General features: G+C 38.6%; 1 protein-coding gene across 1 annotated transcript in view; it reads left to right on the plus strand.

The window, feature by feature from the left end:
• Positions 1–19,378, plus strand: part of sez6b (seizure related 6 homolog b) — a 173,944-nt gene extending 154,566 nt beyond the window's left edge. Inside the window, exons 12-18 of the mRNA XM_039622408.1 lie at positions 11,011–11,202; positions 13,139–13,333; positions 15,056–15,091; positions 15,869–15,977; positions 16,654–16,753; positions 17,249–17,257; positions 18,855–19,378. Coding sequence (XP_039478342.1) covers positions 11,011–11,202; positions 13,139–13,333; positions 15,056–15,091; positions 15,869–15,977; positions 16,654–16,753; positions 17,249–17,257; positions 18,855–18,884 — 671 coding nt within the window. The 3' untranslated portion in view covers positions 18,885–19,378. The remainder of the gene's footprint in view (positions 1–11,010; positions 11,203–13,138; positions 13,334–15,055; positions 15,092–15,868; positions 15,978–16,653; positions 16,754–17,248; positions 17,258–18,854) is intronic.
• The last annotated feature ends 7,783 nt before the right edge of the window (positions 19,379–27,161 follow it).

Here is a 27,161-nt window from a genome sequence, read left to right on the forward strand (position 1 = left end):
AAGTGGTATATTTCAAAACACTACAAGGATGTCTACTCAGCAACCTGCTAGTACAGCGGTCCCCAACCTTTTTTGCGCCATGTAAACGATATAAAAATAAAAAAATGATAAATACCCTGAAAACCAAAAATTTCAAACTCAAGCCTCAACTCTTGCGACCCGGTACCAAACGACTCACAGACCGGTACTGGTCCGGGAATTGGGGGTTGGGGACGGCTGTGCTTGTAGCCTAAGTGAAGCAGCCGCATTACTTAACAATATTTTAGCTTCCTTGAATCAAGGAATGGATTCAAGGTGCAGCAGGAATTTGGCAAGTATGTCCTGTTTCCCCTAAGCTTTTATATTGGCAACTCAGTTGTTAACACTGTTAATCAAAAATTCTAACGACAAGGAATATCAATTTTAATAAAGACTTCAAAATAAGTCAATTCACAGATGATACATCTATTTTTTTGAAAGATAAATACGTGGTAGAGAAAACTAAATTTTCTCTAAAGCTTCTCGTTTATCTCTCAGTATCAAAAAATGTGAACTACTCCCGATTCATACAAGCTCTGACTCCTCAATAGCTTTGGTTAGAGTTGAATCTAAAGTTAAATATATAGGGCTGATAATATCTAAAAACCCAATTAGCAGAAAAGACACCAATATTTCTAACTGTATCATGGAGATGAAGAAATCACTTAGCCACTGGTTAATCAGAGACCTCGCTATTTTTGGCAGAAAAATCCTATCTAAAGCTGAAGGCATCTCCAAATTGATTTATCCTTGTCACTCTCTATATATCTCCTCTAAAAGCCTTAATAAGGCTAATACAGTTATTTTCGAATTTTGTGGAGGAATAAAACCCATTACATTGAAATATCTCTCAGCTTGTGAAGGAATACAATAAAGGTGGTATCAAAACTCCAGAATTAGAATTTATGGTTGGCACCCTTAGAATTAAAATCGTTAAAATCTTGTCTGACTCTACTTAGCTCCACATCCCATGATCCTTGTTTAACAAAATAGGAGGATTAGACTTTATTTTGAAATGTGATTTTGCGGTAAATAAAATCCCCATAAAGATATCAAACTTTCCAAAACAGACTTTGCATTTTTGGGAAAATGAGATTTACCCACAACTTCTCCCCATAATTCAACCTTATGGAATAATAGGGTAATAACACTTAATCAAAAATCAATTTTCAAGAGTGACTGGTTTAAACAAAAAGATTATATTCTTAACAGATTTGTTGGATGATAACGGTGTCATTCTAAGTTACACAGACTTATCAGAAAAATATTGTCTAAACTGTTCTCAAAGAGAATATAACAAATTTTGTGAACTGGTCCCACTGCCTCTGCTTCATTTGATTAAAAATTTTATGATATACAATAATTTCTCATCAGTGCTCCCAAATTTATTGCTAGGGCAATGTCAGCTGTTTGATAAAAATGCAATAAGAAATTTATTAGTAGTTTCTTCAAAGACAAAATATTTCATAGTTACAACAGAATGGTTACATTGCATGGTTCTAATTTAGTTATTTCATATACACTGGATAAAGCATACTAAAAATTTATGAAATAGCCTATTCTACCTAAAGTTAAAGAAACAAACTTTAAAGTAATAAACAAAATTAATCCTGTGGCAGAATTTCTAAAAAAAAAAAGAGATTTGGCTTTGAGGTGGATCAGTGTTCTTTTTGTACTGATGAAAATGAAACCCTAGAACATCTTTTTTTTCCTATGCCCTATCACACAATGCATTTGGTGCAACTTAAAAAAAATGGATTTCCCTAAATATTAATGATGTGCCACTATTTGAATTACATCATAATTTTTTTATATGGATCATCTAGCATTGGGTGTCTCAGACATTATTAACATCATCATACTTTTGAGTAAATATCGTATCCATTGTGCTAAATGGAGGAACGCTAAGCCTTCTCTCCCTGGTTTTATTGATGATTTTAAGATACTTTTTTCTTTGCTAAAAAAGACAAAAAGCACATATGCCAAAAAAATAACCAGGATAATGCCCGTCTCCTGCTGTTCTAAATTTTGACTTATGCTGAGGCTAATATATTGTTAAGTAATGCAGCTGTTTCACTTAGGCTACTAGCAGTAGGGCTGGGTATCGTCACTGATTTCTAGAATCAATTCGATTCCGATTCACAAGGTCCAGAATCGATTTGATCCACGATTTGATTCGATTCAATTCGATTTGATTCTGGGAAATTTTGACAGTCAGAAATATTATAATTCAGATCAGTACATTTACATATTTTTGTATCTATAAAAAGGAAGCTGACACACACAAGACTTTATCAAAGGTGTAAGCCTCACAGTAGATGCCTTTGTGTCAAAGTAGCTGAAGATAAAACACAGAAAAACATGAAGGTGATTTTTCCTGGCCTGGGATTTTATAAAAAAATATTCTGCAGTACATCAAAAACGAACCTCTTTTGTTCCAGCGGTTTTATTAGAAACGAAAAAAAACAAAACAGCGTCCGACAGCGCTGTAAACAACAGTAGACTTGTGCATAACAAGCAAGCGAATAATGCAGAAAACAGATTTTTAGACGGGAAACTGTTCTTGAAGTACAGAGAGAGAGAGAGAGAGAGAGAGAGAGAGAGCTGTGCATGAAGTGTGATTTTATCGTGGTGGAAGCAAAACAGTAAAAGTCAGAGGGAATTCATGACGATGTTTATGTGAAGCGTACACTGTAAAATATAACTTGTTGTTTCAACTTAAAAATATGAGGTAAAGGGCTGCCTTAAAATTTTAAGTTAAGTCAAGAAATAGAGTTTGTTCTTATAACACAACCAATTGTTATCTTAATGAAAAATCACATGTTGTCTAAACTTTCGTCTTAGTTTAGTTGACTGAGATTTGTTAGTCAGTTCAACTCCTTTAATTGTCATTTTTACTTGGGAAAACCCTTTCAGCTAAATTAAAATAATCTATTGTTTAAACTCTTGTCCTAGTTCAGTTGACTTGGGTTTTTTAGTTAATTCAAATACTTTAGTAGTTCTTTTAACTTAGGAATCTATTTTAGCTTAACTAACATAATCTGTTAGCTAAGTTGATTTAAGTTTATTAATTAACTGAGCTCCTTAAGGTAGCTGAGTGAACTTGTAAATCAGTTTCATTTTAATTATCAGAGTTGATTGACTGGATGTAAAGAAAAAAATGTGTATTGAACATCTTAAGTTTTTTTTTTTTTAGCTTTCTAACATCCATTTCAGCAAAACTACCTGTTAGGTTTATCTTAGATCTCAGGTTTAAATATCTACATTCCTTTAAATTAATTTTCTGTTGTTTACAGAAAAAAATAAAACCCACAGATTCCATTAAAGTCTATCTGATCATTTCATACAGAAAGTTTGTTTTAAGAACATGACAAGACAATTACTCATGAGCACCCAACATTCACCATTTATTGTGCCATCTTAGTCATCTGAGAAACAGAAAAATCAGTGACGTAGCTCATCAGGCTCACAATCCATCAAAACTCAAAGGCTGCTCCCTGTGAAACAATAAATTTGAACTTGGTCTTGAGCCCAGTTTGGGTGAAGATTAAATTCTGACCAATACTCTAGGAGCAGTAGTGATTCTTGTGAAGTAACAACATAAAGTCTGCATTAATGTAATGTATCAACGGGACACTTGCTATTTTAGAAAAGTTATTCTTTACATTTGCAAAATTTTAAACTTCATTGTGCTCAGTCACACCTGTTAGCATAAAACTTGAAATATTAAAATAGTACAAAACTTTTGATAAGTGACAGTAAAGATCAGTTTATAACAACTAAGACATCAAACTCTTGTATGTGTCTTCGTTTACAATTGCAACAAATTCCACAGAACCAATATCTCTGAAAATGAGCGCATGCTTCTGAAACATTTGATAAGATGGATATTTCAGAAACATCAGTTTGAGTCTGCTCAATTGCAAAACAAAGGAAAAACTACTGACTTGCATGAGATAAGCATCTGCAAAGTCCACCATTATATTGTTGTTCACATAAGCTTCTTAAACCATGAACAAATTGTCTAATCTGGAATGTAAAGTGCAGTCATTTAGTGACATACAAAAGTGAGAATGAGAACTTGCAAGAATAAAAAACAAACAGTAAAATAAAACTGTCCTTAACACTGAGGCAATTGTATGCTGTGAGCATACAATTACAGTTCTGCATGGCTTTCTGCAAGAGTCTGTTTCTTAGACCATGCACTAGTGAGATGCACTGCCTTCCACCAATGTTCATTAGGATGTTCTGAATGACTTCAAAGATGTCCTTAAGTTCCTTTGGATAGTCTATGTTGAGGGCAAAAGAAGGCCCATCAGCATGGAAATGGCACTTGAGACATTCCTCAGATTAGACAGGATTACTGCCGCCTCAAGGACAACCAACACATCGATGTCTTCTTCTTTCACCATCGCAATGCCAACTTTCATCCTCTTAGAAAACGTGTCTTCAATACCTGTCGGCTATAAAAGGGTTCAAAGACAAAAAAAAAAAAAATACACAATTACAATTACACAATATCCCTTGTGCTTAATAATTCATGTCTTTCCAAAGAAGAGCCATACTGATGCTTTGGATGATGGTGATTGGCTTTGGGTAACACTTATTAGTTGTTAAAGTTTTTTCAGAATGAGATATGCACCCCCATGTTACAAATCCATTTCTTGCTTTAAACAAAGACCATGTTCATAAATAACTGAGCATGTCTTCAATTGCAGAATTCAAACAAAATTTTCAATTTAAATGGTAAATGGCCTGTATTTGTATAGCGCTTTACTAGTCCCCTAAGGACTCCAAAGCGCTTTACACATTCAGTCATTCACACACATGGGTGGATGACTGAATCGTGACTCAAGAGTTGACAGTTCGTCTTATAATCGGAAGGTTGCCGGTTCGAGCCCCGGCTCCGACAGTTTCAGTCGTTGTGTCCTTGGGCAAGACACTTCACCTGTTGCCTACTGGTGGTGGTCAGAGGTGGTGCCAGTGTCCGGCAGCCTCGCCTCTGTCAGTGCGCCCCAGGGCGGCTGTGGCTACAATGTAGCTTGCCATCACCAGTGTGTGAATTTAAATCTACTTATGCTAAATATTGGCTGTGCTCTAAACCAAATCTGGCTGAGAATACATGAAATGTGCAAACTGCAGCTACACTACAGGATCAGATTATGGCTCCATAGACAATGCTTCTTTAATCAGTTTATTGATTAAAGTTTATTTTTCCCCTATATTAACAGCATGAAAAAGAGCATATAGACATGGCTGAACAGGTTGCATAATTGGCACTGAATATCAACATCCACCTTTACCCAGCTGCCCAATGACTCTGGGCCAGTAACCTTTAATTGCTTACCCAGTCTACACAGTCTCTTTTCCAGGGTCCAGGACATTTCACCAAAGTATTGCCCCCCACAGCTGTAGCCGCCACTGCAGCCCCTTAAATATCCTAATATCTCTGCCATTACAATATACATGTGAGAAATCAAACGTAAAGCTGAAGTGAACAGTACAGCAGCGAAATGTCAAAGACCCTGGTGAAGAAATGAATAAACACAAGACACTAATAATATCAATCCTAGCTTGCCAGTTAGTTTCTCTGAAACCCAGACCAAATCCAGTGTCAAAGATCTTGTAATAATACATTTGGTGAGGAAAAAGTACATATGTTATCATGTGGCATCTATTGTTTCATAGATGCCACATGTTTAATTTAAAATTCACTGTGGTGCTGTCATTATTAAATTTACTAAAAGAAACAATGCTAACCTTCACAGTCTTGAAAGTGTGTGAGGATCTTCCTTTAGAAAATGAGGTCCTCTGTCCTCTTCCTTTGTGTAGGGCTCTGGTCAAAGAAGTCAAAAGAAAACAAAAACACTTTTTAAACAGTGTTTATAAAGCATGTAGACAGCTCCAAATTCACAGCTTTTTGATGCATAATTCCATCAATATATGATTATCATTGGAGATTTTGAATCAGGCTTATCAGGACATTCAAGTAGAATATGATATCCAACCTACCACCAATATACATAGATTCTGTAAAAGTTACCACACTAAATGTCCGGTTGTGAAATATGATGACAGACTTTACTTATCAGCTTTCTTTCAATGAGTTCATCAGTTGAACTGGATAACCTAAAACTTAAACAAAGGATTAGATTTCGCAGTTGAACACTTACATCATCACCGAAGCATCTTATGAGCCTAGTTAGCCCTCCTATGCCGCTCTTGATTTTGAACAGCTCCACGAACCTCTCCATAATGGTCAAGCACAGCAAAAGAAACCCTTTCAGGTCAACAGATGTAAGACAGGCAAATTCTGCTTCAACCTGAGCAATAGAAGAAGAGGGGTGGAGAGTACAGACAGAATAAAAAAAGATTCTTTGAGACCCAAATTTAAGCAAACAGTCATCTGAGGCCCATTAGAGAAAAAAGCACAAACACACAAAAGCAAACAAACAAAAGATGCACTTTACCTGCCGTTCAGCGAACAAGGAAGTTCAGAGAACAATAAGGTCTGTCTCGAAATCTTTTAAAGTAGAATGATTGTGAAAATGACTTATGTGATGTAAAACTTTAGTAAACGTGCGATTAAAAGAACACTGAGTAAAAGGACAAGTAACAATTTCCTTATTCCTCAGATGTTTACCTTGATGAGCAATACTGGTTTAGTCCAACTGCCTCATTAAAGTTACACAATAGGCTTTTTACATTAAAGCCAGCAAGTCCATTACATACTCCTTTTTAGATCTGAAATACTGTGCAGATTCTGTGTATATGTAGTGGACAGCAATTTACCCAAAAGAGCGCAAAGTTTGCAAGTCCACCTCATTTAAATGACAAAGACAGATGTGATCATCTAGACCTGTGAAAATAAATTAATGACAAACTTGCAGTTATGGATGTTATTACAACCACAAGAACCTAAACAGTCTGCTCCATTGCTTTTGTTAATGAATCATTTGTTGGTAACACGTCTGAATATTTAGTTTATGCCACCTGCATGTGATCATCAATAGTGCCATATTACTTCTTAAGAAGTACCCTGACACTACAATTTTTATATCATTTGTTCTACAGAGCTATTAAGTTACAATATAATCTGTGGTGTTTCCAGTATGACAAAATGCACAAATTGTAACTTACCATTTGACTCCACTGACAAAAATAAATCCCCAGCATCAAGTTTGGCATCACAGACCTAAAATAAGTAAAATAAAAATATATGTTATAATTATATTGTTTTCGCCATTTATTCATGTTTGCTAATTTTCTGACATATAAACAATGTTAGTTTTGTTACAATACAGAGAATGCAGTTTAATTAAAAGGTAGATTATGCAAAAAAAAAAAAAAAAACAAACTTCTGCAGTATACCATGCCAAAAATCAGTGTCTCTGATGCCAATTATTTTATCACTACAGCTCTTTTAGTATGGAAACTCACACAATCTAGTCATACTGATCACAAGAGTTCAAAAATAAGTCAAAATAGTGAGCTGTTGTTAAGCATAAAGCATTTCAGGGTAACAAATAACTGCACAATAGAATTAAAGCAAAAACTAAACATACTGGAGGACTATCTGATAAAAACTAATATAATGCTGGTTTGTAGACCATATTTTGTCTCAGTCCTCAGTGCACTCTTGCAGCTTAGCATGCAGCAGTTAATAACAACTTAAGTGATTACATAGGGGTAAACAGATGACAACAAGCATCCGAGTCCTGCCAAAAGTTCTTTTTGAACCCAGTCAGTTATTGGAAATATTGCCAAAATGAACTTCCACCAAAATACAACAGCCTGTGAACTTGAAAGAAATTTACAAGTACAGAGACAATATGAAATAAGCTTTATTAATTAGCTGAGTTAGCTTGCTAATATCGCAACAGTGGTTGAGTGCACAACCTTAAAGCTAGCGGCACAATACTTGTGATTTGGTCAGTGCCACATTAAACCCATAAAAAAGGCCATGTGTCAGTTTATTAGGTCAAGTTTGGTCATGACATACAAGCTGGACCTTGTCCGCTAAAGCTACATTAGCTAAAGCAAACATTTCGGTAAAAGAGAAAACACACATCATGCCATAGATTCAAAACATGTTCCAACTTTTGTAGCTCTCTTTCCTTATAGTTATAACCAATGTTACTCACCTTGAAAGCATATTCCAAAGAAGACGATTAGAAAACGTCCAAGTAAAGTGAGCATGTCGTTAACCGCCAATTCCCCATGATGCACCTCGGTAGCAGTCACGTGAGGCAGTTTTGAATCCTGCTGTGCTCAACTTACCCACATTGTCAAGTTCACATAAGTTGCTGATTTAGCTGGACATGAGTTTTCAAGTTAGCTTTTTTTGGTGTAATTGGGACGTTTTTAACTTGTAATTCTATGTTATAACAACAACTTCAGTCATCTATCGTCAAACTGATATAGAATAATATGTTGAAATAACAAACAGCTAGAATTACATTTTACAGTGTAGTTTGGATCTTCTTTTGCTGCTGGTTCGGTCAATATTGTTTGGAGAGAGATAAAACTAACAGCTTTAGAATCGGCGCAAAAACGGCGTGAAAAGAAAGCGCGGACCCGCCGACAGATCAGAATCAGCGAGCTGTCGGCTTTCAGCCCCGACCGTGTCCGTGCCGTCGGGTGAGAAAGGCGACATCTCACTGATTCTGATCCGCGGGTCCGCGCTGTGTGTTTGTGCAGAATCCGTGTACCTGCTCTCATTTACTGTCTTAGCTGTTTGGTGGTTGTTGAAATTTTGTGAGGTTTCACCTGAGATTCTGGCATTTCGGGCAAAATAAATTTATATTAAAAAATCGATTCAGGATTTTAATGAATCGATTTCACGTTATCCAAGCCAGAATCGATTTTAATCATAAATCGATTATAAAAACCCACCCCTAACTAGCAGGTTGCTGAGTAGACATCTGTGTAGTGGTTTATTTGAAATCTACCACTTTTTCCTTCAGTTTCCTTGTCAAGAATTAACTGCCTGTTCAACTGAAACGCCTTCCTGTTCAACTGAAACGCCTTCCTGTTTCACTGAAACGCCTTCCTGTTCAACTGAAACGCCTTCCTGTTCAACTGAAACGCCTTCCTGTTTCACTGAAATGCCTTCCTGTTCAACTGAAACGCCTTCCTGTTTCACTGAAACGCCTTCCTGTTCAACTGAAACGCCTTCCTGTTTCACTGAAATGCTTTGGTTTTTCAGTAGTGTGTGTGAGAGCGTTTCAGTAGTGTGTGTGAGAGCGTTTCAGTAGTGTGTGTGAGAGGTAAAATTTCAGTAGTGTGTGTGAGAGCGTTTCAGTAGTGTGTGTGAGAGGTAAAATTTCAGTAGTGTGTGTGAGGCGTTTTAGTAGTGTGTGTGAGAGCGTTTCAGTAGTGTGTGTGAGCGTTTCAGTTGTGTGTGAGAGGTAAAATTTCAGTAGTGTGTGTGAGAGGTAAAATTTCAGTAGTGTGTGAGAGAGCGTTTTAGTAGTGTGTGTGAGAGCGTTTCAGTAGTGTGTGTGAGAGCGTTTCAGTTGTGTGTGAGAGGTAAAATTTCAGTAGTGTGTGTGAGAGGTAAAATTTCAGTAGTGTGTGTGAGAGCGTTTTAGTAGTGTGTGTGAGAGCGTTTCAGTAGTGTGTGAGAGCGTTTCAGTTGTGTGTGAGAGGTAAAATTTCAGTAGTGTGTGTGAGAGGTAAAATTTCAGTAGTGTGTGAGAGAGCGTTTTAGTAGTGTGTGTGAGAGCGTTTTAGTAGTGTGTGTGAGAGCGTTTCAGTAGTGTGTGTGAGAGGTAAAATTTCAGTAGTGTGTGAGAGAGCGTTTCAGTAGTGTGTGTGAGAGCGTTTCAGTAGTGTGTGTGAGAGCATTTCAGTTGTGTGTGAGAGGTAAAATTTCAGTAGTGTGTGTGAGAGGTAAAATTTCAGTAGTGTGTGTGAGAGGTAAAATTTCAGTAGTGTGTGTGAGAGCGTTTCAGTAGTGTGTGTGAGAGCGTTTCAGTAATAATGTCCCTTACGGCACCTCATAGAAAGATGATAGTTACATACACAGTACTTTCTTTCATTTATGTGAACTTCTTCATATTAAACTGGGATTAGCCATGAGCTCTGCCATCCATTTCTAGGTCAAAATTCAATAGTCCAGATGAGCTACAGCTAAAAATTTGTATTTAGTGATGAACAATAAGTAGGTCTCACTGTTAATCTGTGTTTTTGTGATGGTGTGGGACGACATCTCCCTCACTGGTAAAACAATGCTTGTCATCACTGGAGGCAACCTCAATGAGGAGAGCTATTGAGATGAGATTCTGCAACCAGTGTCAATCCCATATCTCAACTCGCCCTCACAGAGCAGAGTTTATCAGAGACCAGCTCCAGAATTTGGAGTAGAGATGATGGAATGGCTTCCCTGTAGTCCTAACCTCAGATGTGCTGTTTGTGACAGAGAGACCAACACAACCACACTGACTGACTTTGTAACAAGTGTTGGTTGAAGAATAGGATTCCCTCCCACAGCAGCGTGCGACCAAGATGGTGACCAGCATGAGGACCTGTCAGGGTGTTGTGACTGTGTATGATTCTTACTACTGAGCCCTGTTTGTTAAATAAATAAACTGTTAAATTGCCAATAGGTCTTGTTTCTTCAGATTTTTAATAATCCAGTGCAATAAACGACACCAAGCAAGAGTAATTTTAGTTAATTTGTACTTTGTACTCCTTGACACATATTACAATCATTCAGGGACAAAGACACAGAGATATTGCACAAGCAGCAAACTCTTTGGGGGTTTCTTTGCGGGGGTTTTTTACATGCATACTTCATTCACCGTTGGTACATTTACTTTGAGCTTTTCCTGTTAGAAGCATTTCAGATCAGCCAGGATTGAAGTTAAGGTCATGGTTAGTAATGTCGCTCTGTTCAGGCGAGACAAAATAAACAGGAGATTAAAGAACAAAAAATGCTGGTCAGTAGTTGGTCAGTTATGAACAATCTTTGTTTCTTTGTCCTCCCAGTGGTGTCTTGTACTGACCCTGGAAAGGTGGAGCATAGCAGACGGGTGCTGTCAGGTACTCATTTCACCGTAGGTTCAACTATCCAATATATCTGCGACAAGGGCTTCACTCTGTCTGGAAACAGCCTGCTAACCTGCTTCAGTCGGGGATCATCAGGCCCCAGGTGGAGCCAGAAGCTACCTAGATGCCTGCGTATGTGCACACTTTTCCTTCCCTTTTAATAATTACTGTAGATGACTGAAATTAGTAGACAGACTTCATGAGGGGATTTTTCTGGTGTGTGAAGGTATGAAAGTACAAGTTTGAGCTTTATTCGTAAGCTCTGTCTTATGGGTCTGTATGTAAACATTGTACTTGTGCCACTTTTAATGAGACCTTATAGTTTTATAAATAAACTGTGAATTTAAAAAAAAACTGTAAAAGCCTAAAATGAAAAGTAAAGAGGGTGTCAGTCTTCACAAGAGATGAGCTAACGGCTGTGCCTCTGGTCCTACTTTTAATTTTTGAAATTTTAGGAAACACAAAAAAAAAACATGCTCTCTAAGAGCAATGGTTTATTGGGATAATATAGTATTGCAAGGCCTGCAAGATATGAGAGTGATGATCGACAGCTGTGATTGCAGACATTCCCCTACTCTCTGTGTAGTAATGGCCATTGATCAATGATCATCACAATTTGCATATTAATAGTGACACAAATGAGGTTGTTGTTGTGGTTGTTGTGACAACTGTTAGACATTTGATGTTAGTTTTAGTAATTATGCAACTTCACTGCTTATAAGGTTGTGGAGAACTGCTGTCACCTGTTAGCTGAGACTGAAGAAGTCATTGTGATTAGTGAAGAAACACCCTCACTGAAAAATGCTGCATCCAGATGAACACAATAAACTTCCTGGGATTTTCTTACCTTTCTTTTTGAGAAACACACAAGTCCATTGGAAGAGCAGTCGGTGTATGTAGCATTCATTGATAGAAGTCAGTTCTCTAACTGTGAGGCCCAAGGTACAGATGAGAGTACCAGTGAACTCTGGACTGCTCATCTGCAACATTATGTCCATCTTTTATATACAATCCCCTTAAATAATAGAACAAAACCCCAACCTGGCCCCCTGCGAGCAAGCCCTTTGCATCACTAGGAAAGAAAAACTTTCTTTTACCAGGAAGAAACGTCAGCCATAGCCAGGCTCAGCGAGGGCAGCCATCGACCATGACCAGTTGGTGGTGAAATGAAAGAAAAAGAGAGCACTGGGAGACAGGACAAATGTGCTCTATGGAAGAAAGAGTCAGAGTTTAATAGTTACTAGTGAGTAAATGTAATAGTAGTGTATAAATATGTATTAATACAAAAAAGAGATGAGGAAAAAAGAAATGCACAGCGTAGGAAGCCCCCAGCAGCCTCAGGCTATGGCAACATAACTACAATGGTTCAAGGTCACCTGATCCAACCCTAAATATAAGCTTTATCTACAAGGAAAATATTAACTCTGCTTATTAATTTAAAACTGGTATGAAGGCCTTCTTTAAGGCTGAACTAGTATCATCATCTACATTAAGTCTTTTACTATTCACAGATTATAGTATCCTAGTTGTAGAAATAGAGAAATTCACTGCACTTTTACAGATTTCTAACTTCATCATTGCCAAATTTAATGACCCAATTTTGTTTAAAACCAGAACCCAAGCAGGACACCTAACCAGACCAAACAAGCTCCAGTGTGTATTAAATATCTAATTAGACCTGGGGAATACAAAGAACACAGGATATGATTCACCTCATTTTCATCATTTTCAAATCGTTAATTAAGACCTTGTGTCCTGTGAATGGTGGTACTGTCTTCCTGGAGGACACAACTCCCATCAGGACAGAAATGTTGACATTTCTTAGTTATTAGTGAATATCGTAAGAGTGACAGTGATGCTGTTACAACAATAGATGCTGTCTTTCTTTGCAGATTGTGAATAACCATCACAATTTAATTGAAATCTTGACAATATCATTCTCCACCTGTCCCACTGATTAAGTAATGGCATTCTGTTAGAAATATTAATTAACAACAACTCTGTGACCCGCCATGGAGTTAATTAATTACACAGTTGTGACCATAATTTTTCATTACTTTGCCTTCAGCTGAGACCTTCGAGCCTTGCAATCATCCAGGAACCCCCACCTATGGGATGCCCAGCTCTAACAAGCTCCACTTCCAGGCTGGAGAGACCCTGCATTACTCCTGCCAGACTGGCCATCAGCTGCTGGGTGAACCTCTTCTCTACTGTGTCCCTGGACACCCATCCCAGTGGAGTGGGCTGCCACCTGTCTGCAAAGGTAGAAAACTGCAGCATGACTTGTTTCTACATTGTCAATTCATTTTTTAAGATCATGTGAAGGAAAACAGCTCAGCAAAACTGGTTGTGGCCAAGCCAGAAGCAAAAAGATTATATCTGGAAATGTAAATTCCATATGAATTCAAATTCAAAACATACAAAAGTCAAAGAAAAAATGCAAAAAGAGTTATTATTGAACCTTGAATAGCAACGTGATCTGGAAAGATGAGATTAACGTGACCATAATGAAACCTTAAAGACTGAAAGACAGATCATCTTAAGCAAAAAAAATATGTTTTGGAAAAGCAGAAACTCACATCAATCACAGCGAAAGGCCATAGATGAAAAAGAACTGTCTTTTTTCAAATTGATTTTTTTTGTCCTGACACTTTGAAGAAGGTTGTTCCAGTCTAGAGGCTAAAATAACAAAAGAGCAGCCTTTACCTTGAGCCTGCTGTTTGATCAAGGCAACTCAGGGATACAGGGTGCAATAAGGACATGTTAAACAAACAACCACGAGGCAGGAGAGACCTATGAGGACTCCACTGAGGGTATGCATCTGTAATTTACTTTTACTAGAGGAGTCTCAGGGGTTGCACAGCCCAGCTGCTGTATATGCACAAAATAATGAACTGATTTGTTGTTTGATTACAAACGGTACAGAATATCTGAGCAGAAAAAGGGTTTCAATAAGCCTTTGTTACATTTTGTACCAAAATTATAAATACAAATTACATTTCAGTAAACAAAATACATCTCCTTACAATTATAGTTTCTGCTCTGTGCTTCCAGGTTTATTTTGGTAATGATTTTTCTCATTTTCGTACATTGTCTCATTGTCTTGAATAGTTTCAGCTGTCCTCCCAGGTGTAGCCTCTCTGCCCTTGTGTTTGCATCTCAACTGGTCCTTTGTAATATCATCCTGCTTTGCTGTGTGTGACTTTGCCCTGTGTTTTATGAGTTTTCTGCCATTTGGATTCCCTGTTCTTCATATGTTTTGAATTCTGTATTTCCTTCAGCATTAAAGCTGCACTTTTTTCAGCTGACTTCCTGTCTCCCAAGTCCTGCATTTGGGTCTACATCCTTTCTGCCATGCAACCATTCCTTGACACACACCTAATTCTGCGTACTATCTGTACTGTAATCTTTGCAATGTACAATACAATAAAGTAATAAGGAGTATATCCAAATGCACTTCAGTAAGTTTTTTATTTTTACCTGATTTATAAAATATATATATATATATATATATATATATATAAATAACCCAAACAATCAAAAGCTCATTTCTTAAGCAATTTAACTGGAAAACTTTAAGGGAGCTGACTTATTTAGGTAGATGAGATGAAATGAATTAACATACCAACTAGGAAAATTGTAAGCTAATAGATTCGATTTTAAATGGAATTAAACTCATAACAATCCACAAAACTGTGAAAATTATGCATATATACGATTGCAAGTTAAAAAAAAATGTTGATAAAAAAGTATTCACTGTGCTTGCAAAATGCCTCCTTCAGTTAGACTGTAGTTGCACATGTAATGTGTCATGTGATAAAGTCAAGAAGTTTTATTCTGTTGAACTTTCATCACTGTTGACAGAGTGTATCTGGTGGTATATTCAATAAAATTCAGTTCAGTCAGCCAAACAGTACTTTATTAAGTATTTTCTTAATTTCTTTTGCTGTTTTTTATTTAACATTCATTCTCTCTGTATTCTCAGCCCACCCAACAGAGTATGATAAGCACAGAGTAGCTGGTAAGTTTACCTGCAGAGATAAAAGTCTTTGTATAAACTTTCTGATTCTACCTGCACACAATGAGTTACCAAGAGGGATGAACAGTTTAAAAGGATCATTTGTGCTAGAAATATTTCCAATATATATGCAATATATAATCATAATTTGTATAAAAAAATAAAGACAACTGGAGTGGAATTCAGCTATATTTGTAAAGGTGTGTAATAGCAGTCAAACATATTAACAGACCTATTATTTCAACGCTTTTGCATTTTTTTTTTGTAATTTTTAGAGTGTATAATGAAACTAAAGACATCAAATCATAGGTTGTCATTTAAAAAAAAGGTATATTACTGTACTTTCTGCCTTAGTTACTTTGCAAACCACTGGTAATATTGCAGTCAGCTCTACAAGGTGATCACTTGGTTGGGTTCCAGTTAGCAGGCAAACCTCTCTGGGTCTTAATAAGTTAATTCAGTCAATGTATGAATTCATATTAAAGCAACCAAATAAAACAAAACAAGTACATTGTTATTTCAAGACATGGACGCCCATCAATGAAGATAAATCTCAATAACTTCACAAAGACTAATAGGCTCTGACCCTAGGACTCCAATAGTAAAGGAAGATGAAGGAATTTATCAGTATTATCATCTTATATTAATGACCACATCAGTGCTTTCTACATTTTAAGTAGTAGGCCCATCTTAATATCAACTGTTTAGTTTGAATCAGAAATTCATGATGAAAATGCTGCAAATAAAGTTAAACCTTCACAATCTTTTTTTCTCCAACAGTATCTACTGCAGACCTAAGGATGGAAGGAGCCCAAGTAGCATTGGCTGTCTTCATCTCCATCACCTTCTTCCTCATCCTCATCATTGGGCTCTACCTTTATTTTTCAAAGTATGTCAAAATTAGTTGAAGAATGGAGAAAAATGCTGATGAAAAATGCTGCTGAAAAATAATAATAAATTACATTATGACTAGAGAAAAGAATTAAAATATACACAATTTTTGTAATAAACACTTATTTCCAGCACGGTAATGCTACAGCCTATGTTTTGAAAAAGATTGGCTTTTAAACACCTGTTTTATTAAATATTTCCTGAGAGTCATGCAATGTGCATGCAAGTTTTTAGTAACATAAATTTCTGAACTCTGTGACAAATAAGGAGATTTGGGTGGTTTTGGTCTGACTGGGATGTACTGAAAGCAAATGAAAACATATTTAGCTGAAAGGACTGGACACAAGAATTAGTATCATGGATTTTAGAACAATGTTGACCAAAAAGCCAGAGCGTGGCCTCAAACTGGTGCAGAAAGCAAACATACACTAATTTATACCTGAATTGGGGTTTTGTGGAAGATAATAATTAGTAATGAGAGTTTGGTCTTCAGTTCTAAATGAACAGTTTTTCAGTTAAAGCACGTAAGGTCATGTTCTTTATGCACATACATCTCTGTAAGAGCTTGCTTATGAAAACAGTGGCTTTTTTTAATAAACTAGTGTTGTTTTTTTCTTTTTTTAAATTGTTTTTGTCTTATTTTAATTGATGTGTGCTTCTCTCTATGTGCTCAGGTTCCAGAGGAAGCCACTAAGACTCACTCTGTACTCCAACTTACCATATGAAAATATCACTGGAGAGTCTACACTTTACAACTCAGTTTATGAGACAATGGTGAGTCAACATTCCCTACAGCTGTCAGTCGGTGACGCTATCAAATCTAATGGCCCTGCATTCATTTAGAACCACCTTGTGGTTCATTGCATTGTATTGTGGTATACTAATGGATGTTATCTTAATATTATCTACCCTTATTATATTAGTAAGGTAAGGCTACATAGCAGGCTATATACCTCTGAATAATGCAATATGGGTCATCAGCACCAAAAGGTTGTCCACGATGATTTGAATCAAATCCAAGAGTGGAAGATCTACTGAAAGTTACTGCTTTGACACTGTCAAAGAAAAACATAATATATTGATCACAAATTCCAAGTTTTTTAGTATACCATCCCTTTTAGCAGAAGCAACAGTAACATATCTGTGATTAATAAATAAGAACAAACGTTTGCTTTCAACACTTAGTTCTTCAACATATGGCAACTGATGATGTTCCTTTAGTGTCTAAGTTGCTGTTTTGTTCACCTTCCATGCTGCCAATTTCTGAAGAACAATGAGGTGAGTCAGTCCTCGATCTTCCCATGAAATACTCTTTTTATTATACTTCCTGAATACTCACTTATGCATCAAAAGTGAATTCATTTGCCTAAATACTCTAAAAAATGCAACATTTGTCCAATCTAGGTAACAGTTTGGTCACAAAAGGACCAAATTTGAGGTACATGTACTAGGATTTCTTTCAAGCTTTATTACACTTCTACTTTACTTCATTTTTAGCAGCCAGATCTCTGACTGTCTGTCAGCCTGGCTACAGCGCTGAAGTGAAACCTATTTTCTTCAATCAATGTCTTAGCTTTACAGAGAGCTTTTTTATAGGGCCACACATTCTTTTGTTCTAGAAAAACATCTACTGTAAGGGTGCCTTGCTGGTGTGGAACCCATTATTGTGAATTTAAATGTTATTAAGAAATGATCAGACAAAAGAGGAACACAACTGTTCAGTTTATAAGCCATATGACAAAACAAGATCCAGAATGTGATTAAAGTGGTGGTTGAGCTGTTGAGCCAAGTGGGTCTAATAATATATTAAATGCAGTGTTGAGGCTGTCATTTTTACGCATCTACAGGGATGTTAAAATCACTCACAACAATTATTTTGAGAATTAGTCTGAGAAGTCTGAGAGGAGCTGAGTAAAGGCCAGCTGAATCATAGATAACAACAAATTAAACAGGTTTTTGGGCTCAGACTTGACTTAATTCAAATGAATTAAAATGAATTAAAACTCTGACTAGGTTAATGTTTGATTAATAAGCTGAATTGAAAAATTGCTGGTATTCCCTCTCCCCAGCCTGTGCTTTGAGGATTCTGACAGTTAGTATGACTCCAACCAAAGTAGGATGGATGCTAACAAGACCAGGTTTTCCCCAGAAAGTTTCCTAATTTTCTATAAACCCAACACCACTCAGACACCAATTTAAGAAGAACATGCTGTTAAACATGACACTCCTGGTCCAATTAAAGAGGAGACTTAAAAAAACTAAATTGTCCAATATTGTTTTGGCAAAGTTGCACACTGATTCAATATTCATTGTAGCGACCTCCTATTGACGTAACTGGGTGTCATCACTGCTGATGGGAATTATTTTACAAAATCCAAGTTTATCCTTAGCCAGACATCAGCGTTCCCTAATGTCTCCTGCTCTGGTCCCTGCACTATTAATTATGGTTGCTCAACTCCAGTTTGGATTCAGAAGACAGACACTCTCTCTATGTTCAAGATTAGTCTTATTAGTCTAATATGAATAAAACTGGGCTTTTTTGGCAGCAAAAGGGGGACCAATACAATGTTTGGCATGTGGTCTAACAAATCAGATGTTGCCTGATTTATGTATATATAATATAAACATGTGTGTGTTACAGAGAAGTGTTAATGAGTATTATTTTGTTCCATGCAGTGCACCTCTATAAAACTATCTGCATTTTTAAAGTTCCTCTGCTCATTTATTGTTTTTTTTATTAATACTTTAAAAACTAGAATTGTTTCCATTATTGTTCCATCATGTTTGTGTAACATGCTGTCCTCACATTTTAAAGTATACACTGGTTTAGTTTTCTGCTTTGAGTTTTGACCAAACTCGTGCAATGTCTTCACAGGAATCCAGAGAATACGAGGTTTCTATCTGAAGACTCCAATGTATGCGTGTGTTTAATGGACAGATAAGATGCCTGCTGGCCTTTTCAACATCCCCCACACTTATTCCTTTGCAACTCGCTTGACACCTCCACCCTGGTTTCTCTACACTGAATATAAACTTTTCTTTATTTACCTGACAGAGGACACCACAGCACCCCTGGAAAAGCTGAGCTACCAGAATATTTTTCTAGTTCTTCAACACTTACCGTCCAGCAGCAGTTTGTACAGTTTTTAACGCTGTGCTCACATCCTGAGAACTTTCGGTGAAAAGTACCATCTCAGAAAGCAGAGGGATCAATGCAAAGCAATGCCATTAAGTGCATATAACCACAGGTGTTAGGCTGTGTTTTGTACATTATACACATTGTCGTCTAGCACCATTAAAGGAACAATGCTTACGGATTGTTGGGATATGGTACATTGGTATATAAGGATTTTACACTTTAATGTTAGAAAAAAGCAACAGTATTCACAATTATCTGATTATCCCCAAACTGTTGTTGCTTGAATCTGTTCTTTGACAAATAAAATGTCTTAAATAAAAGACCTTTGAAGGAATATTTGTCTCTCTAAAGGGGTGATGTTCTCATGTCTGTATGTTCAGCACAGTGATCAATGCAATATATAATTTGCTTAGATTAACATAAAAACTGAAAGCAGGGAGAAACAGCTAGAGTTCAAAGATAAACCTTCAGCTCCAAAGCTCCATTTAAAAACAAACTACATCTGGTAACAATGACTCAAGTTGGAAAGAAAAATATTAAAGCACCTTTTATAGTTTTATGGATTTCTTAAACTCTTCTTTCTTTCACTGTGTAGAAAGATGATGATTGTTCTGTAGAGATTTGCTGAAAAACTAAAGAAAATAATGAAACGCTGTTATAGTTTATAGCTAATGTAAACTTTGTCATTGGACGGTAAGTGCAAGGCTATGAGTGAATATCCAATGACAAGATTTTGCGACTTTATATTACAATGCACCAATTACACATGCACCTCAGATGGTGGACTTTGGGCAGATTTTAAATTAGTATAAGACGAATGATAAGTTGTCTGTTGTGTCTCCAGCTGCTTTAGCTATCTAATGCTAGCAGACTAATGAGCCTAATATTTGCTTTTCAGTTAGTTTTCAGTAAATTTGTCTGTAACATGGTATTACATTCAACACTTATTGGTTTGCAATAATGAAGCAATAATTTACAACATAGCAACCAGTACACTTTTAGTAATAGTATTTAGTAATTGATCATTGGAATTGTATTTTAAATTATGAAGTCTGTTAAAATATTAGCATCATTGTTCACCAGTTGATTTATTATTAGCCTGTGTAGAAACTGAACGGAGACAGGGTCCAGTCCAAGATTAGTGCAAGGCAACAGGACCTTTTTGTAAAAGTTTTGCCTCTTTTTCATGAGAGCTCTCATGCCACCCATTTTTGTATTCAGTCTGTGTTTTTTTATTTTTCTAAGTGCCACACTAGCTGTTTTCCCCTGATTCCAATATGCTAAGCTAAGTTAATTCCAAGCTATAGCTCAGTAGTCTTTTTATTTTTTTATTTCACTTAGCTAACACTATTTAAAGAAATTATTGAACATTGATTTCTTACTAATTAATTCATATTAAAATGACATTATTATACTCTGTCAAGATCCAGCACTATAGGGATGCAGAATGAAAGACAGGACTGATTTATCCTTGGTTCAGTTACAAACTAAGTTATAATAATTTAGGTAGCATCTCATCCAGAGCTAGCACTGATTTCAGATCAGGTATAAATTCAGACTTTTGTTGTCATTCAACATACAATGTATACAATATTGTCCTATGATAACATGTACCCTTGCAAACTACTTTGATGATAACCTATTTTTTGATTAATTGTATATAAAGTACTTATTGATCTACTTCACAAACATCTTCAATAAAGGTTATTATTCAGAAAAACAGTGGGCACTTTCAAAACGTGTGGTGAGTCCATGGTTTGTGTGCTTCATTAAAACTCTCTAATCTATAGTCATGGTTTCAAAGCTTTCCTCAAATATTTTGGTTTTCTAGTATAACAAAAAAAAAATTAAGACAAGCACCTCAAGCGTAGTAACTGTTTTTTGAGTTTGGAAGTGATCCAATCAAAAGCAATGTCCTTGTGCAGTAAGGTGCAATTTGAAGGTATTTGTGTGGTTGTGGGGTGGGGGGCCCATGGAAACATAACCAAATATCTGCTTTGGAGGAAAACAAGAGTAGATAAATGAACACAGTTTGCATTTGATGTCAAGGAAAATAAGATGCTTTGTAAACCATGTGGAGCAACTGTCTTGACAAACTTTTACACTTTACGTTTTAGTCAACTGAATCAACTTTAGATTCAGTCTACTATAATCTTGTGCTATGTAGTCGACTAAAACTGAATTACATTTTAATCAAAATAAACTAAATCAATCTGCTGAAAAAATGAACACTGCTCAGAGCGAATACACACAGAATCCTATTCCTTCATGTATTCTAGCCTTAAACTTGCTTAATTATAAGATATTCATCTGGATACACCAAATACACTGTAGTGCTAAAAGCATTCATTCAACTGCCTTCACATGCAACCCCTTCCTAATCCATAGGGTTTAATATGATGTCGCCCCACCCTCTGCAGTTATAACAGCTTCAGCTCTTCTGGCTTTCCACGATGTCTGGGTGTGTGTTATGCACATTTTTGTTCATTCTTCCAAATGGGCATTTGTGAGGTTAGCTGCTGAGCTTTGGAATCCTATTCCATGAAATTCTCTGCACACTGTTCTGAAACTAATTTGTAGGCCACGTGAAGTTTGAAAGCTATAGTGATTGACTCTGCAGAAAGTTGGAGACCTCTGTGTGTTATGTGCCTCAGGATCTGCTGAACCCGCTCTGTGATTTTACTTGGCCTACCACTTCATGACTGAATTGCTGTGGTTCCCAATTGCTTACACTTTGTTATAACACTTCTAACATTGAGTATGGAATATTTAGAAAAAAGGAAATTTCATGATTGATGCACAGTACCACACTGGAATTAACTGAGGTCCTGAGAGCAACCACAAATGTTTGTAGAAATAGTCTACATGCCTAGATGCTTGAATTTATACAAATGTGGGCATGGAAGTGATTGGAGCGCTTGCATTCAATGACTTGGAAAAGTGAGTAAATGCTTTTGGCAATATAATGTAAGTGAAGCCAGGACATTAGGAGCCAGATTTACTAAACAAGGCAAAGTAGCATATGAATGCAATCCTGGATAGCATTCATAGGTATGGTTAGTTTTACGGATGATTTTCTAAACGCAGATGCAGTCAATTTATTTAAATATCAAGCACAGAAAATAAGACATGCTTTCTTTCTATGTTAAATAAAATTACAAAAAGTAAGGTGCAGCTGCAAGAAGGCTGTTTTCAAGGATAGTTTTCAGGTCAGTGACCTACAGTGGCTCAAAAGGAGAGCACTGAAGGGCACCAAGGATAAGGTCCAGGTCCCAGAGGAGAACTGGGGATCCTGGCCTGAGAATACGTTACTGGACACCCCTCAGGAACCAAGATATTAAAAAGGAGTAAGCCTCACTAAGTGCTGAATAACCAAAGCAAATGGTCTTTGATCACTGACACCATGTATGGTGTCCACTTTAACCTCTGTGGGTCCAACTTGTGGACCACACACCAGGAGATAAACACTCCCCAGTGACAGGAGTAACAGCCCTTATGGACAGTGCACAGCACTACTGCATTCTTCGCATGGCTGAGGCAGGCAGAGGAGTTTCTCCTTCTCAGGGGCCAGGCCCATCGACATAATGTCTGCTGCCATGTTCAGTGGCCTTGGCACATGAATAGCTCTCAGTGAGTGGAACAGGGGGTGAGCCTACTGCCACAGCCTGGCAGCTATCCTGCAAAGAAGGGGTAAGTCTAGGCAACCCTGTCTGTTGACATAGGTTGCCACAACAGGGCTGTCTGCCCTGACGCTGACATGAACCCCCTGCAGTCGAGAAACTACTCGAGTGCCAGGACGACAGCTTGCAGTTCTTGATACCACAGCCCTCGTGTATTGCACCCAAACCTACTGGAGAGGCGTGTGGAGAATAACTGGCGGTGAGTCACCAGACCCACCACCTAGCCCTGCTCCAGGTTGGAGGAGTCCCTCCATCAACGGAGACCTTGGTTGAGTCCTCGAGAGACCACTACTGTTGGCTGATTGGACCACTGCGGGCACAGACCCAGGCTTAGCAGGCATTGCTGGACTGGTCTCATGTGCAGGAAAGCCAATGGGACCACCTGCACCATGGTATCCATAAGGCCCATGAGGCAGAAGTATAGGCCCCAGCTGACCCACTAGTAAAGTCTGAAGTGCTCTAGGCATCCCCTGAAGGTCTAGCGTCGCTCTGCAGTGAGGGACACAGAGGCCCTATGTCCAGACATAGGGCCTGGGAAGGCTGTAGCTTGCTCTTCTTGAGATTCAGGCGCAAGCCTAGAGCCTGAACATGTACATGAGCTAAGCTACATGACTGCAGGACTGTTGTTCTGATGTGGTGCAGACCAGCCAGTCGTGCAAGTAGTTAAAGACCCTGTGGCCCTGTATCCTCATAGAGGCAAGGACAGCATCCATGCATCACGTGAAGGTCCAGAGTGCAAGAGAGATGCCGAAGGGGAAAACTCAAACACCCAGTAAGTGACCTTCAGGTCAATGGTAGCAAACCAGTCCCCAACATTGATGGCCTGCTTCACCTTGGGGACCATCAGCATTTTGTATATCAGGGGACAAAGATAGCAGTTGAGGCCCCTGAGATCCAACATCGGGGAAAGACCCCTCCCCGCTTGGGAACCAAAAAAGAGCGGGAAGGGAACCCAGCTTGGCAGACCCCAGCATCCACCTCTGTATCCCATCTTTCTCCAGGAGGGCCGAGAGTTCTTCCTGCATTATCTGGGCCTGCTGGGAGTTGCTCACTAATGTAAAGGTCAGAATGGTTGTGATGGGGGGGGGTGTCTGTGGAAGAACTGCAGGTGGTAGCCCTGGATCAACGACCAACCAACAAGGCAGACAGGGAAGGGGGCTGGCCGGTCTGCCCTCCGGAAAGGTCAAGATGGAGGGGGATGGCTGGAGGACAGTCGAGCCTTGGCTGCACGTCCTGTCTGTTTCCCCTACATGTTGGTGCTATGTCTACGCAAAGCTGCCAGCTGAGGCCTGGTATCCCCAGGGCCCCATGCTGCATCAGGAGCAGGCTGGGGCGCAGCAACCCTGGGCATCCATGCACTTGCAGAGCGCCTGAGCAGGCCCCTTGACAACTCCTGAGCAACACAGCAACTGTCTCGAGCGTGTGAGCCATGTTCTGTGTGCAGAACATGGCTGCGGGGTCAACAGGCAGCCTCTTTAGACATTCCTGGTTGTCCCACTGGAGCTGTGACTGAAACAGTCAGAGATGCTGCCGCACCACCCAGATGAGGCCAAGGCACTACTTGTGGTGATGACCTGCTCTTTCATGCATGCTAGAGGACTTTCTGCAGGCGATGGACCACCTGTACAAAGCAGCCGGGGCGTCAAACTGCCTGCACACCAGGTCCTTAAAATCAGGCAGCAGTAGCACCTGCAGCTGAGAGCACCGTGGCTGTGTGATGTCTTCAAACCTGGAGGCCACTGCCACAGGGTTCTCAGGGAAGGCAATATCCAGAGCCCTGGATGCCCTGCCCATCATCTCAAAAATTTGGCAATATGAAACAGTCTATGCAAGATTGTGGAGCTTCCCTGGCCAGCATAGCATGTTGGTAGCCCAAACACAGCATACATCTACCATTTCCGTGCTACAGAGACATAGAGATGCCGTGTCCCACACATTTATCACCCATATGAACTGCCATACTCACATGGGATGGATGCAGCCGTAACCCGCAAACCAGAAGACAGTACACACAAACACATACTCTGGTTTCCCATGTCTCAACGGGTAAGCCCCCAGCTGGAGCTCAAATAATTGCCGGTTTCATGTCTGCACAGTTCTTTTATGCCTAATGTGGCAGTAGTATGCAGACAGGTCCTGGAGTATGAAGGAATTAATGCCACTGACTGGTCCCTGCGTCGGCCTGACTTAAATTCAGTAGAACTCTGGGATGTTATGTTTTGGTCCATCTGACACCACAAGGTTGCACTTCACATTTGTATACAAACTACCAAGTACCACTTTGAGTTGCAACAGAGAAATTTCAGCAAATTATTCTGGCAAATCATTTTTTTCAGCCCTCTATAGGTCTTTTTTTCATCCTTTCAGTCCTAACATATTACCCAGTCCATAGTATAGATCATCAGCACGATTACCCAGTTAGTGTAGGTTTTTGTTTGCTGTGCTGCTGGAAGAGGCCACTAGTCTGCCACAGAGGTGCCACACATGGTAAGCTTGTAACCTGAAGCTTTGACAAATAAAAATAACAAAACTGTTAAAAAACAAAACTTACAAAAAAACAGGCTGTACTAAAGCCTGACTATTCTTGCAATGATTGTAGCCTTGCTGCTTAATGGTCATTCATCACAGTTACATTATTTCATCCCGCAGTCCGAAAACATGCATGTTATACTAGTTATCCATCCCTTATTTATTCCATAATTCAGTCCAACATCTTTGTACTCTGCACCAGAAAGAAAGAAATATAAATAAATAATAAATAAATAAATACATTATTATTGTCATGTTGTCTGTCATGTTGTCATGTTGATATCTTGTTGTCAGTATTGTCTGTCAATAGCAAAGAGATAGTCAGAACCCATTTTTTTTTATGTGTACACATACTTGGTCAATAAAGCTGATTCTGATGTAAATGGTTGTCTTCCTCTGTTAGCCCTGAGACACACTGGTGACTTGTCCAGGATTATACCCTACAACAGTGGGCAGATGGATGGGTTGATGGGTGGATCTGATTATTTATGTGCATGTAAACACCCACACTGGCTGACACACAGAGCATAGTTGGTGCAATGGAGCAGGAGATTACTTTATCAGTCTAGTTCCGAGGCTTTGCTCAGTGTGCATATCTCTGATTACTTTAGCAATTTAGGACATTTAGGTATCTTGCACATGGACCTTTCCACAGCTGGAGAAACAACCTAGCAAATTAGGAGGAATTAAGAATAGAGAGGCATTTACCAGTTCTAGCAGCAAAAAATAATAAGTGTCACACCAATCCCCAAAAGCCTGGATGAGCCTGACCAAGAGTCCGAATTCTTGGTATTATCAGCTGACTGAAACTTGGACCATAGATAAAATACTAGAAAGGGAAAATTTCAGAAGAAATTTTATGTGTGCCTATGCCGCTGGTAATCAGTGTAGTTTGCCATTCATACAGCTACAGAGAGCAAAACTCAGCAGAGCAGCCATTCTCCACCATGAACTATGGTAAAAACAAACACCGCTCGCGCCTCACAGATGACAGCTTACAGTTTTGGGTAAAGATGAAGTGACTTTGTACAGCCCCGATTTGCAGACGCTGTGCACACAGGTTCATGAGCAGAAGTCCCATTGTACCACGGCAGACCCGACAATGTTTGCATGAACACGCTTTGAAGCATTACGTTATGGACCACTTTTCACACATGGTTGGTGTACCCACACAGCCGGCTGTAGCTTTTCAACTCACAGCCCGACACACACCCAAAAACAGCCGAGAGGGCACAGACTACGCCAGAGGGCGTGATTGCAGATGCCGCTCAGGTGGGTCCACCTCCCTGCAGCGGCACTGCAGACCACGCCCGCCACACACATCAATCACGTAAAATAAATATTTATGCACTTTTGCATTCACTTTTTGTTTTTTGTTATTTTTACACAGTGTTCTGAATGATTAACAATGGTCTACAGCCAATCTTGTGTATTATTATACAAACTTTGGTTGTAAGATGCCCTACCTGGCCCCCGGGCAAAAGCTTTGCTAGATCCGCCCCTGCACAGTTACCAGCTATCAGCTAAATAAAAAAAAAGGAGCTTGGTGTTTATTTCTCTCAGAAACAGTTCATAACTTCCCTTCAGCTCATTCATGTCACCTAAAAATAAGGTAAACCTGTTTCTCCATCACCAGTTCAGCTCTGATGATTCAGTAAGGTCATCTCCTGGTTTCGACCAGCCGCTTCTACAGCTGTGGCTCCAGCAAACATCAGCTGATACTAGAAATTAAAATCAAATGAATTCTAACAACAGCTGATCAAGCTTAAACGTGCTGCTGTTGTTTAGCGCGATAAACAAACAAGAGCGAAAAGCCGATCATTGATCAGTTTCA

The sequence above is a fragment of the Oreochromis aureus genome, linkage group 14 (assembly GCF_013358895.1).
Source record: "Oreochromis aureus strain Israel breed Guangdong linkage group 14, ZZ_aureus, whole genome shotgun sequence".
In the NCBI taxonomy this organism is placed as follows: Eukaryota; Metazoa; Chordata; class Actinopteri; order Cichliformes; family Cichlidae; genus Oreochromis; species Oreochromis aureus.